The sequence below is a fragment of the Schistocerca serialis genome, chromosome 1 (assembly GCF_023864345.2).
Source record: "Schistocerca serialis cubense isolate TAMUIC-IGC-003099 chromosome 1, iqSchSeri2.2, whole genome shotgun sequence".
NCBI lineage: Eukaryota > Metazoa > Arthropoda > Insecta > Orthoptera > Acrididae > Schistocerca > Schistocerca serialis.
Genome location: NC_064638.1, coordinates 949,091,117 through 949,103,986, shown reverse-complemented (window position 1 = coordinate 949,103,986; position 12,870 = coordinate 949,091,117). Strand labels below are relative to the sequence as shown.

The 12,870-nt window shown below is 37.9% G+C and overlaps 1 protein-coding gene across 2 annotated transcripts in view; it reads left to right on the top strand.

Annotated features, from left to right (window-relative positions):
- Positions 1-12,870, top strand: part of LOC126412640 (pre-piRNA 3'-exonuclease trimmer-like) — a 228,370-nt gene that overhangs the window by 60,194 nt on the left and 155,306 nt on the right. For both annotated transcript variants that reach the window (XM_050082325.1, XM_050082335.1), the window contains exon 4: positions 5,272-5,479. In XM_050082325.1, coding sequence (XP_049938282.1) covers positions 5,272-5,479 — 208 coding nt within the window. The remainder of the gene's footprint in view (positions 1-5,271; positions 5,480-12,870) is intronic.

The following is a 12,870-nucleotide window of genomic DNA, read 5'->3' as shown; positions in this document are numbered from 1 at the left end:
GAGAGAGAGAGAGAGAGAGAGAGAGAGATTTTGCAGGTATGGGAACATTGTAGAATATTGAGGAGAAGCAGAAAAACAGGGTGGCTACAGGTTCTGGAAATCAGGGAAATTGCGGAATTTCAAACACGTTAGGGAAATCAGGGAAATTTGGAAAAAGAAGAAAAGGAAAAATGCTGGAAAAATCTTGTTTCATTTCAGTAGATGAAATGAAATGGTTTGTTGACTGAGGTGTCATGCATCATCACCGGCTGGGTGCAGCTGAGTACATGCACCATGTCCCTACTCCCTCATTATTAGTGCTTCCCTTCTTCCTACCACTCCCCTCAGCTTGCAGTCAATGTTGCCACCACTTCTTGCCGGTAGCCTAGGAGCTGCCGACGAGGGGCAGAGAGGCATGAGGTTTGCTAAACAAACTACTCTTCATGCCTCCCTGCCTCTCATCAGATCTGATTCTCAGAGACTGTAGACGCAGTGGCCGGAGATGGCAGTCATGTCTGCATGAGTTGTGTCCAAGTCATTGTGTGAATCTGTGTGTGCTCTCGTTTTCTGACAAAAGCTATGGCTGAAAATTTAGTTTTGAGAGTGTGGTTCTAGAATGAGAATGAGATTCTGTTTTCTACCTGCCTTTGTGCAACTCAGCAATCACCTTTATGGTAAGTTTCTAGCTATCCTCATTATCATTGATTTTCAGAGTATTTGAACAAGTTATCTGTTGGATTGATTGATCACCATGGTCTCATTCCATCCACATGCCGTCTGTGGCTCATGAATGGCTGGCCACATGAGTGGATTTCTACGATGGGCCAAAGTCAGAGGTTGTTTTTGCGGGTATCTGTAATGGGTCGGACCTGCTGATCTGGAGCCATTCGGTTCCCACTAGTGTGCAGACCCTGCCCGTTGGATCTAGCTTCACTGATCTACCGGCGGGTTGGATGTGTTTGTGTGTGGCATAATGCAGTGGATTTTCATGGTTTATCCATGGACCCAGGACTGTGGTGCTCCTCAGCAGGCCAGAGGCCATGGGTGATGGATTTCAGTAATTGCAACTGTCTCACTGCAAATATGTTGTTCAGTGTGGCATTTTATCGACATTTTATTTATTGTAGTACATTTTGGCACTTCAAAAGTAGTTTTTATGTTAGAAAGTTTGGATGATAAGAAGAAGAAAATTTTGTCAGTCGCTGGCAGTTTTATGCTCTGTATTATTATATTTCTCGAAAGAAAAATCACGCAATACCTGTAAAATAATACTTATAAGAAGTGACTAATAACCGACAATAACGAACATAGTAGAACCACATTTTATTGGTGGTCACCTGCAGTGTCGGTTTGCACAGTTCTTCCCCGCCTTATACTCTTCTTTCAAGAGGCCAGCTTTTTTCTGAGGTGATTTCTGAAATCAGTGAAGCTATTTTAAATCTGCCTTACAACTTCCAAGGAAATGGGTACTTTTGTTACCAAATGTGTTTTGTTTTATTGAAATAAAATAACACCAGTGGTCTTAATGAAACACACATATAATTTGGCTTGTTTTCTCCACCTAAAAACAGTTCATTACAAAAGATGTTGATGTTAGTACTTAAGATTTTTACTCACTTTAGTTAACACCATCTGCTTGCAAGTTTTTTTATATATATTTCCTTGTTTGCACTATTGTTTCATGTACCATAACTGCAAAGACAGATTGTCAGCTTTGTCTTAACTTACCCTTGGGATCTCAAAAGTTGGTTAGGGGAAAATGCTAAAACTTTTCTGGAAATCAGGGAAATATCAGGGAATTGTACTTGCTGAAACTTGTTGCAACCCTGAAAAAGGAGCACATCTGGCAGAAGATGTGGGCATTGCTTTATTGTTTGGCAGAGAGAAACAGACATATACTGTCAGAAGAAGAAGAAGAAGAAGAAGAAGAAGAAGAAAAAAAGTTGACCATTCTGGAGGGCAGGAGGAAATCAATTCAGACTTCTCAGTTAGAGAGGGTATGTGATGTAATTTCAGTGACAGCAAAATTGACTCAAATTTACACAGAATTTGGCAACATTAGCCCATTTATAAGTGTGATGCTGCACCCACTCTGGCTATGATACATGCACTGATTCTGTTGGGAAGGGCATCATAAAGTCATTGAATTCTCTTCTGAGGCAAACTGACCCTCAACTATTGTAACATATACTTACATGGATATGATGTCTGTTCTTTCAGACATGTAACAGGTCCTTCACATCCTGGATTCTGGACTAGGACAGATTTGATGTCCATGATGATCCCACACATTTTAACCAAAGACTGATATGGGGATCTTGGTTTCCACGAGATTACCTCAACATCAAGCAGACAGATACACATGCTTTGATGGATGAGCATTGCCATGTTGAAAAATAGTATCACCATGATATAGTCATTTGGAAGGTAACATGTGAGGATGCAGGAAGTCTGTGACATACCATTGTGTTATCAGGAGTTCCCTCAGTCACTACTAGCCTTGACCTAAAGTCACACACAATGGCTCGTGACACCATCATGCTAGGAGTAACACTGCTGTGGCACTTCAAAACATTGGAAGAGTGGCACCTTCCTCTGGGTTGCTGCCGTACTTGCCAACAGTGGTCATGGTTGCTGCCATACTTGCCAACAGTGGTCATCTGTAGTAGTGCAGCACAGTGATTCATCACTGTTTTTCCCAATCATGGCATCACTCCAAATGCAGCCAGCAGTCTATGCAAGGTACAGTAATTCTCTAGTCCAACTGCTACAAGTCTCTGAACAAATGTGGGAAGACACACAGTATTGCAGGGAGTCCTGTACATGTTATTGAATGACAGGTGCATATGTGAAGGAGTTATGATTTGGTTGGTGCACAGTACAGTGATACACCCTCGTGATCTTCAGGTGCGATCGACCAGCACCTTGTCGATGAGTATGACTCCTCTCACATTCCCATGCAGGCAGTGTATATGTTAATTTTTGGGCAAAAGTTATGAGTTGACAAAAGAAAGTACTTCAGTATTTTTCTTAAATGCAGCAGGGTATGGGGTAGCTTATTCCAGAGGCAGACAGCTGCAATGGAGGAGTAGATTGTGATTATTATTTTTGTAATTTGTTGGCATGGGTGGGATACTAGGTCAATAAGACCTTGTGATGTTGTTATGATGAAGTGATACTTATTAACTGGCAAAGTAAACTGAAGCCTGGCCATTGTGGTTGCACTTTCATTGTTACAACCAAGAAACTGGGTGGGGGGTGGGGTGAGGTAGTAACAGCATATATTCCAGTAGACTTAAAAGTGGGGCGGCACTGTTACGCGGTAAACAAATGAATGCTAACACCCTGCAAAGCAAAACAATTAAATATTGACCAGCACTTTTGTTTAATGATATTTTTCTCACACTTCCATTGTGTCAGCATTTATTCACAGTGTAATGTGAATGAAGCCATGCTTTGTCCGGATAAACACAGACTGCTTGATTTCTGATGCTTCATGTTTTTGTAAAAATCTAACATGTATAATTTTCCAAACTGTGTCATTTACTTCACCCATTATAACTTGTTTGTGCTGGGTTCTTTTAAAGCCTGGCCCCATTGATAGAATAATTCTTCTCAGAGATTCATTGCAAGCATTGAATTTCTGTGTGACAAAAACTGTGAAGGTTTTCAGAGTCAGTATTTCTCTGTATTGTTTATGATCTTGCAAAAATTGATCCATAACAAGACATTTAACCATATTGCCAGTGAGGTACTTATTGTGTACATTTTGCATCTTTTTCTTTGGGGTTGTTACTTGAATCACATACAACTTAGCATTGTATTCTTCCTTACATAATTTGCCTCAACTTCATAATTTGATTGCACTTTTCGTTGCATTTTCTGGTTGGCACTTCTGCTTAACTCTTTCCTATTCATTGTCATCAAACTTAACAAAGTTAGCAACAAGCAATTGTGGTCCTCTGTGAATGCTCTTTCTATGATCACTTTCCATGCTTGTACTAAAAGGTAAAAACATGTACTACTTTGAACTGAAATGCAGCTACGAAAGCGTTTTTAGTGTAAGGTAACACTATACAGTACTTCCAAATGGAACATGACTATCTGGTAACATGGTCAAATTAGTTCCCACTACGGCTGGATTTGTGCTTTACTTTTCCACACAATACTTGATCTTTGAAGTGAGGTATTGGAATGCATACCCTTTGGGGAGCTAATGAATCAGACATAGCATGCCCAAATCACATAACTTGTCTGAACGTTTATCTTGACTGGGACAATGAACCACTGACATGATCAAATATACAGATGTGGAAATCAATACTTCCACACCAATGTGCGTTGTGCACAATCATGCCTGCCTGTGGACAATAAGCTCACCTGTACCGCATTCTTATACCAGACACATGATCTCTCTTCCTCCCACTTGTCACCCAGTCTTTCTCTTTTTCCCTGCCTCTTTTTTCTCCTTACCCACATGAGATCCACTACCTAGTCACTTGGCACATTGTATCCATTCAGGTGTATGTTTGCCTGTGCATGTGCATGTATTTGTATGTGGAAGTTTTGACAGAAAGCTGAGTGTACATGATAACAACGGCAGTAATAAGAAATACATATAGGACTTTAATTTCCTATTATTAGCATTGGGTAAGAAGTCAAAGGAAATGCCCGCAGTATCACACTTGAGTCGTCATAGCTGGTGAAAGTATGGATGTGCTTTGAAGTGAAGTAATTAGTAAAAAGATTGTTGTAATAGTGAATGTGGACTTTATATTTGGCTCAATAGAGAAATTTAGATGAGTACAAAGAGATTTAAAAATGCCGAATTATTAAAAACATTCTGAAGATGATGTGGATCTATCATCATCAGATGAAATAAGTAGAAGAAAGAAAGGATAGTTGATCAGAATTCAGCTTATGTACATTTAACGGAAGTTATAGCTGGACAACTGAGTGATATTGTATGATGGTCAAAACACTTTTCACATGTTCATGTGCAGTTTCCCATCTGGCTCATTTAATTTAAGAGTTTTAGGTCTTTCCCAAAATCACTTTAGATGGGTGCTCACATGGTTATTTCAGTAAGGGTACAAAATGTTAATTAAATTCTTTACTTTACAATCTGAGCTCGGCTTCTTTATCTAATGCCTACAATATTGGCAGTTGCACCATGTTCTATGAGCTAAAGAGGATGATGTTCAATGTGCATATTTTCTGTCTCCTTTCATAATCTTTTATACTGTCTTGCTAGAAGTGTTTTCTATAGTGAACAATATTTTTGCCCTGCAGATCATTGTTAAAAAGATTGCAACAGAGAAACATCGCTTAATGTCTAACAAAGAGAATAAGGAAAAATTAGATGAAGACTTTATCCACTATCTGCTTGGTTTCTCCCATATTTTCAAACTGTTAGTTGAACTGAAGAAACCAATTGTGGGACACAATTGCCTTTTAGACCTAATGCTTTTGTACCAGCAGTTCCATGATGTTTTGCCAGGTAAGAAATTCTTTTCATTTGCTGTGTAGTTTTGTAACCTTATATCTTAAATATTAAAACAAACAACTTATTTATTTTTGTAGGAAAAGTGGTTCTGACTTTCATGTAAACTACATGCTACTTTCACAGTTACAGTTACAGTAAAAACAAACAAAAAGGACAGTCCAGTGCAACTTATGTCCTCTCTGTGAACATAGTTTCTCCATGGACACATGAAAACTGCTCTGCAATTATCTTCTCCTCTGGCACATAACTTGTCAGCAGAAAAACCTGTATCTCCCCCATCCAAACCCCACATGTGGCCGTCTTGCCAAACTTATGACACCGATGATGAGTAGTCATTTCACTAGGGTCGCATAAACGTAACGCGCGTTGTCATAGTTCTGAGCTCCTTATGGTTATTACCTTGCCAATCAAATCTAGCAATGGAAAGTCCAGAATGGAGCAACAACAATGTGGAAAGTATAGATTGCTATTCACTGCATGGAGGAGGCATTGATTCACAGACAGGGTCAGTGAAGAAGACTGCTAGAAATATTTCAGGTTTCAGACAAAGTGCATGTTCAGAAGTAGAAAACTTGCACACATTCACACAAGAACAACTCTCACATATGTGGTCACTGTCTCTGTGTGGTGACAATTCAAGCGTACCTTTTCTTTGCTTTCATGGTTACAGTCACTTGACCTAGGTACGCTGTCATCACAGTTGAAACTCTTTGTTTGGATCCTAAGCTGTGCTTATAGTGCTGTTATTACCAAGTCTTCACTTTCTTTGTAATTGGAGGCTGAGAAATTTTCATTGCTGTAACTTTTTTTCAGTAATGACTTCACAGCTCTTTTGTTTCACAGCTCTTTGTTTTTGATTTCGCCTTTAAATCTTTCATTTCCAATGCCATAAAGCAAAAGCTTTGTGACTGAATCTTCTTCTGTCCCACAGTCACACATTGGTACAAGAAGTGATTATCGGTATCGTAATGGCTGGCAATTTCTTTCATTACAATAAAATATTCTTGAAGAGACTTCCTTTTCTTCTTTTGTAGGATGAGTAGCTTGTGGATCTCTGCAGCAGTTGTCTTCATGTTGAATTCTTCTTGTAATGTCTTTTTCAGTGCAGCCCATGATGTAAGACTGTTCTATCCTGCAATGAAAGCTCAGTCAGACCTTCTAGCAATATTTTGTGAGGAAAAAAGGGAAAAATGCTGATGATGATTACAAACCACTGAAAATGGTGTTCCCTCAAAATCAGTGATCCACTTTTTAACGGGATGTCCATCATTGGTGCTGAATGACTTAAGAACACCCTCAGCATCATTCACACTTATCCTGTGAACGTGGTGAGAATTGTTTCTCATGTTTATCATCTGTTGCCGAATCGGAGTCCTTCATCTTCTTTTCCAGTAAACTCAATCTAATCACTACCTGTTTGGATTGAATCATCTCTTTCATCATCCTCCATCATCATCATCATCATCATCATCAGCCGCAACAGCAGCTTCTTCTTCTTCTTCTTCTTCTTCTTCTTCTTCAGATTCTGTGCCTTTAATTATCAATGCAAAGTTGTCAATTTTGGATAAATAACAAACACATAACAACTGATAACAAAATAAGGATTTTTAAAACAATAGTTAGGAGCATTATTACATATGGTTCAGAAGTGTGGACAACAAAATGGCAACTGAAATCAAAATTATTAGCCACAGAAATGGATTTCTGGAGACGTTCAGCAAGAATATCAAGACGAGAAAGAATAAGAAATGAAGTAATCAGAGACAAGATGAAATGTAAAAATTCAATTATTGATTTCATCGAGCACAAACAACTTAAATGGTATGGACACATCAGACGAATGGAACAGGAAAGGCTACCAAAATGCATAATCGACTGGGTACCAATTGGAAGAAGAAAAAGGGGACGACCACCTGATACATGGATACAGGGAGTTCAGTCAGCAATGAGGAAGAACAACATTCCTGAAGATTTATGGACAAATAGAGAAGAGTGGAGAACAATAATTAGTGACTTACTGTAATCTAGAATAGGTGCTGGAAAAATGTACTCACATTGTAAATCCAGAATAATAATAATAATAACAATTTTCAGTAGTTACTTCATTTTTCATTCCACTATCTGTACACATTGTATTACAGGTTGCTCCCAGTTCTGTGTCTGAAAATGATGCTTCAATAAATGACATCTTAGTTTCAAGCCAAAAGAAATTCTCTCATGTGTTTTTGATTTTTTTTTCTGTAATCTGGAACAGCTTCAAAAGTAAACTCTTTAGAGATTTAATAGCTTTAACTGATGCAGAAATGAAATTTTCATTTACTTTTCAATTTTGCTTAACATTGCCATTTCTGTATAAGTTACAAATATTCTTCACCCTTCACAGTGTTCTGAAATTGCCAGAAATGAAACTATTGTAACCTCTCAAAAATCATCCGTAATCAAACCTTCCATTGCGCCTGCCAACTTGGTGTTCCATGTTAGAACTTGTTTCATCTAATAGTTTTTGTTTCGCTGGTAAATACTCCTTTTCTCGCAGTGTTCAAAAGTTATAAGCATTGTTTATTCTCCTACCAGTAATCATTGAAATGTGGATTTCCATCATAGATCCAAAATCCACACAATTACACTTTGCTATGCCATCATGAGCAAAACAGCACTGAGAAAAATTCATCATAAACATTTAAATTAGATGTCCAAAACTATGTTGTCACTGCTACTGTTGATCGCAGAGGAGCACCCAAAATTTATAAGAAAAACTGTTCTGAATTTCTCTTAAACTATTTATTACTTCCACATTTACAGATTCTAGTAATGAATGAAACAAAATAACAATATAATACAACACAGACCTTCTCTGTGAACATAGTTTCTCTGAGAACACACAAAAATTAATCCACAGTATTAATCTTCTCTGGTAGATCACTTGTCTTGTCAGAAGAAAAACCTTTATATCCACCATATGTATTCCACATTATTATTACTGTTGTTATAACTGCAACCTTCATAAATGGTGAAGACTATCTTGAGTAATGTTTGTGTTGTTTGGATAATATAACTAGATTTAGCATTTAATTATAATTAGCTAGAATGAATTTACTTCATAAAATTGTTTATGTTTGTGGAATCTGTGAAAGGATAATACATCAGCATGTCATGTATTCCTGTGTTGTTCATGTATCCGCCTTTGGAAATATGGAAGTTGCATATAAAAACAGTGATTTGTCACAGAATAAGATTTTTCTAGAAAGAGATACGGGGTGTTAGCAAAAAGCAACCAAGAAAGACATGTAAAAATGAATTACAAAAGCACTATGCTTTAGAAATCTCTGTAGGGAATTGAAAAATGGCTAAATACTGAACTGGGAGAAGAGGTTCTGCAAAAGATGCATGAATTTTGTTCGCTCAGAAGGCTGAAGGTGTTAGAAATACAAAGTACCATCTGAACTACCCGAGCATGACTCACTCCCCGTCCTCACAGCTTTACTTCTGCCGGTATCTCATCTACCTTCCAAACTTTACAGAAACCTTGCAGAACCAGCACTCCTGAAAGAAAGGATATTGTGGAGACATGGCTTAGTCACAGCCTGGGGGTTTTTCCAGAATGAGATTTTCACTCTACACCTGAGTGTTCGCTGATATGAAACTTCGTGCCAGATTAAAACTGTGTGCACTTGCCTGTGAAAGTCAAAGGTCCCGAGTTTGAGTCTCGGTCCAGCACACAGTTTTAATCTGCCAGGAAGTTTCACAACAATTAGAAGCATTTAAAAAGTACTGTTACCAGAGACTGGTGAAGACCAGATCAATTAATGTAGTAAAAAAAGAATAAGGACAGCTTGCAGTTAAGCAACAAGAGAAAATGTCTAAAAAAAGAACATAATTACTTAAAGATAGAAAATCTTATGATAAGAGTCTTTGCTGAATAGTGGTTTTAAGGGATGGCACAAGGAGATAATTACAGGTGCCTAAAGGAATTTACCCTTTGAGTATACTGACATCAACCTACATTTATTTTTTAAAAAAAATGTCATCTGGGATATTGGAAAAATATTTTCAGTAGTGTGACTTGCAAGCTTAATGTAAGAAATTTTACAGCTGAAATCTTTAACAACCAATGCATATTTAACCATTGAATTGCGACACGGAATTTTTAGGATGCATGTCCCACTTCCAAGCCTCCATGACAACAAAGGATGTTCATGACATTTAGTAGTAAGTAAGTGTTGGGACGTCCTATGTGGGGAGATATTATTACGATATGTGCAGATGCGAGAACTGCTTGAACCCATCGCTATTGCAATGTGAGAAGCGGGTGAGCATCTCCACTTACTGTGTGGAGCTGCTTGTTCCATGATATCATACCTTGAAGGTGGTTAGAAGAGGAGGAGAAAAAGAGAAAAAGACATGGTTACAATGGAAGCCATGAAAAATGACTCTCAAATTGTCTTACGAAGCTGTGGTGCAGTGTAAAAGACATGGTTACAATGGAAGCCATGAAAAATGACTCTCAAATTGTCTTACGTAGCTGTGGTGCAGTGTATATAGTTACTGGCTGGCCAGTTCAATTCCTACCTCCTGCAACTACTTATGTGCCATCAGGTACACAATATAATCATCTCCTCTTCACATAGCTAGTGATATGGTTAACAGCCATTACATTTCTGATATGTTAATGCTGGTTGCTATGTTAATGCTGGTAGCTGTAGCCTATGTTTGAGGTATCTGTGACCTCATCTTTCAACAGGCTAATGCAAGACCAAATGCTATTCATGTTGGTCCAGCTAGCTCAAACAGAGGTTGTTTTCCAGATCTCGCAACTATTGAAAACATCTTGTCATGAGTTTGTGAGAGACTGGTAAGCAATCACTTGTCAGCCACTGCAGTTGATGGACTCTAGCATAGAGATGAAGCACGGAATGACGTACTATTACGTGTAGTCAAAGCTCAATTTGACTTGATACCTAGCTGGGCTGGAGCCATTGCTGCTGCTAGAGGTGGCAACTGTGTCTACTGATATCCGCACCTACATGTTTCTAAGTCACCAACACATTTGACATACCATCTTCCTGGTATACTATGGATGCAAAAACAGCAATAGTTTGTAATTTGGTGCTACACTTCCTGATAGTGTAATTTTAATAGTCAGCAAAAGCTTCGTTTTTCAAGTATGTTCTGTTGGTGACTTATTTGTGGAAAAACTGAAGTCTAGTATACTAGGGAGCAGCGAAACAAATTTGGACGCAAAGGAAGTCCACCATAAAAATGGCATTGATGGATCCTACCTTGTGTGGACCTATTGGGCCCATACGTGAATAATAATAATAAAGACTAAATAAGAAAAGAAGAGGACAGTTCATATAGTTACCCATTTGTAAATGTGACAGCAAACACAAAATATCCTTATGTGTCTATGAGATGTAGAAACTGTAATTTATAAAGTAATACCATGAAGATTTAAGTTTTAGATATCAAAAATACATAAAAATTAAAACCCAAACCACTAACCCTCATCCACTGGTTCAACAATAAATGATTAAATTCCTGGACCATGTTACATTCACAATAAGATTTCATATTGGAAGATTCTATGTGACTTTCATATAAAATTTCGTAATATTCCTTCATTGAAGGAACTGAGGTGATCGATGGCAGTATCCAGCGAGGGGAGATGTTATGTATCAAAACATGATGAAAGTGGAATGAGTTGTATTTTTCCCGCTTGTTTTGATGATAATACAGTTTATCTTATAACAATTGTTATATAGTAAACTCTACAGAGTAATGATAACCAAAAAAAACATAATATGAGTGAAGTAGCAAATGAAAGTAGACTTAATTCAGTTTTTTTTTTTTTAACTAGCTGCTTCTGTCTGTGATTAGATGTTGAGAGTGATGGTTGTACTGAGGAGAGATAATAATGCTCTGTAATAAAAATGCTTATGTGGAAAATATAATTGCCAATGTTGTTAAAAGCAAATTTTTTTTTTATTTATTTTTTACTTATTTCTCTGGGAAACTACGAAAGAAGATTTATTGGTAGAAAAAAAGCAGCTACATGATGGAACGCAACATCACGTCTAATTACTGAATCCGGGCTACACAGAAATAATATAGGACATGTTGGGCAGAGCACAATTAACTCACAGGAGCTGAAATACAATGAAGTGTTGAGGTAGTAGCCAATCTTCACTATTTCAAACTCATCAGTATCAATATTTATCCAGAAAATACAATATATACACTATTAGTGTTAACATTGTGAGTCCACTGTGGCTAGAGGAGAAAAGTGCTTCTGTTTCACACCGTAATACTAATATGGAGATGTTGAAGCAAGTCAATTGCCACAAGCACCTTTATAATCAATCTGAACTTGACAGTTTAGTAGCAAAAACGGGCCGTGGGATTATGAGACAATCACTTTAGCACTGCTAGTACAACCCCATAGAAAATGTGTGGGCGCTATTGAAAGGAAAGATTGCATTCAGAAACTGCACATTCAGAATGAAAGCTGTTCAGAATTTTCTTGAAGTGGTCAATGATGTCATCTTGGAAGAGTGGTTCAATTGTGTGTGTGATGCTGAAAATCTGCAAGAGAAAGACTTTTGAAGGAGAGCATCTGAAAAAGTTTGTTGACAGCATTTTCATTGCTTCCTTTCAGTCATCTCCCCTTTCCTGTCACCCATAAAAGATTGACAATATGAGGTAGAACAGCTGTGTGGTTTAAGCTGCCTGTGCTGGTATATATATATTATGTTATCTCTGGGGAGGAGAAGACCCATGCTTCCTGCTGTGTTCCAAAGTTGACACTAATGTGCGAAGTTAAGAATTGCTTAAATGTTCTCATAATTAACACCAAAATAGCTTTATAATTTAACAGAAAAGTAGTAGTAATGTATTTGGCTGCAATATGTCGTCTAACACACTCAACAATACATTAATTTGGGGAGACTGCTGTTTCACTATGTGCAGTATTTTCTATGCATTTTGTTTGCATATAGTTTTATGGCCATAATTATTTTTTTAAGTAAATCATTGTCCATGTATGATTCTAAAGTCACTATGTCACTGTGCTGTCTGCCAGTTTCATTAAGTGATGGCATTCTAGGTTTGGCTTGACATGTGCACGCCAAAGGCTACTGAACTGGGGCAGGTGTGTGGCAAGGACACAATTGGGAGAAGTACCACTTTAATTTCAGGGTTGCCACAGGTTCTGGAAATCAGGAAAATTGGGGAGTATCAGAGAATTTCTAGGACGGGAAATATCAGGGAAATTTGAGGGGGGGGGGGGGGGGGGGAGAAAAACAGTGGGAAAACCTCATTTTTGTCTCAGTAGACGAAATAGTTTGTTTACTGGGGTGTTATGCAATTTTGCTGGCTGTGTGCAGCTG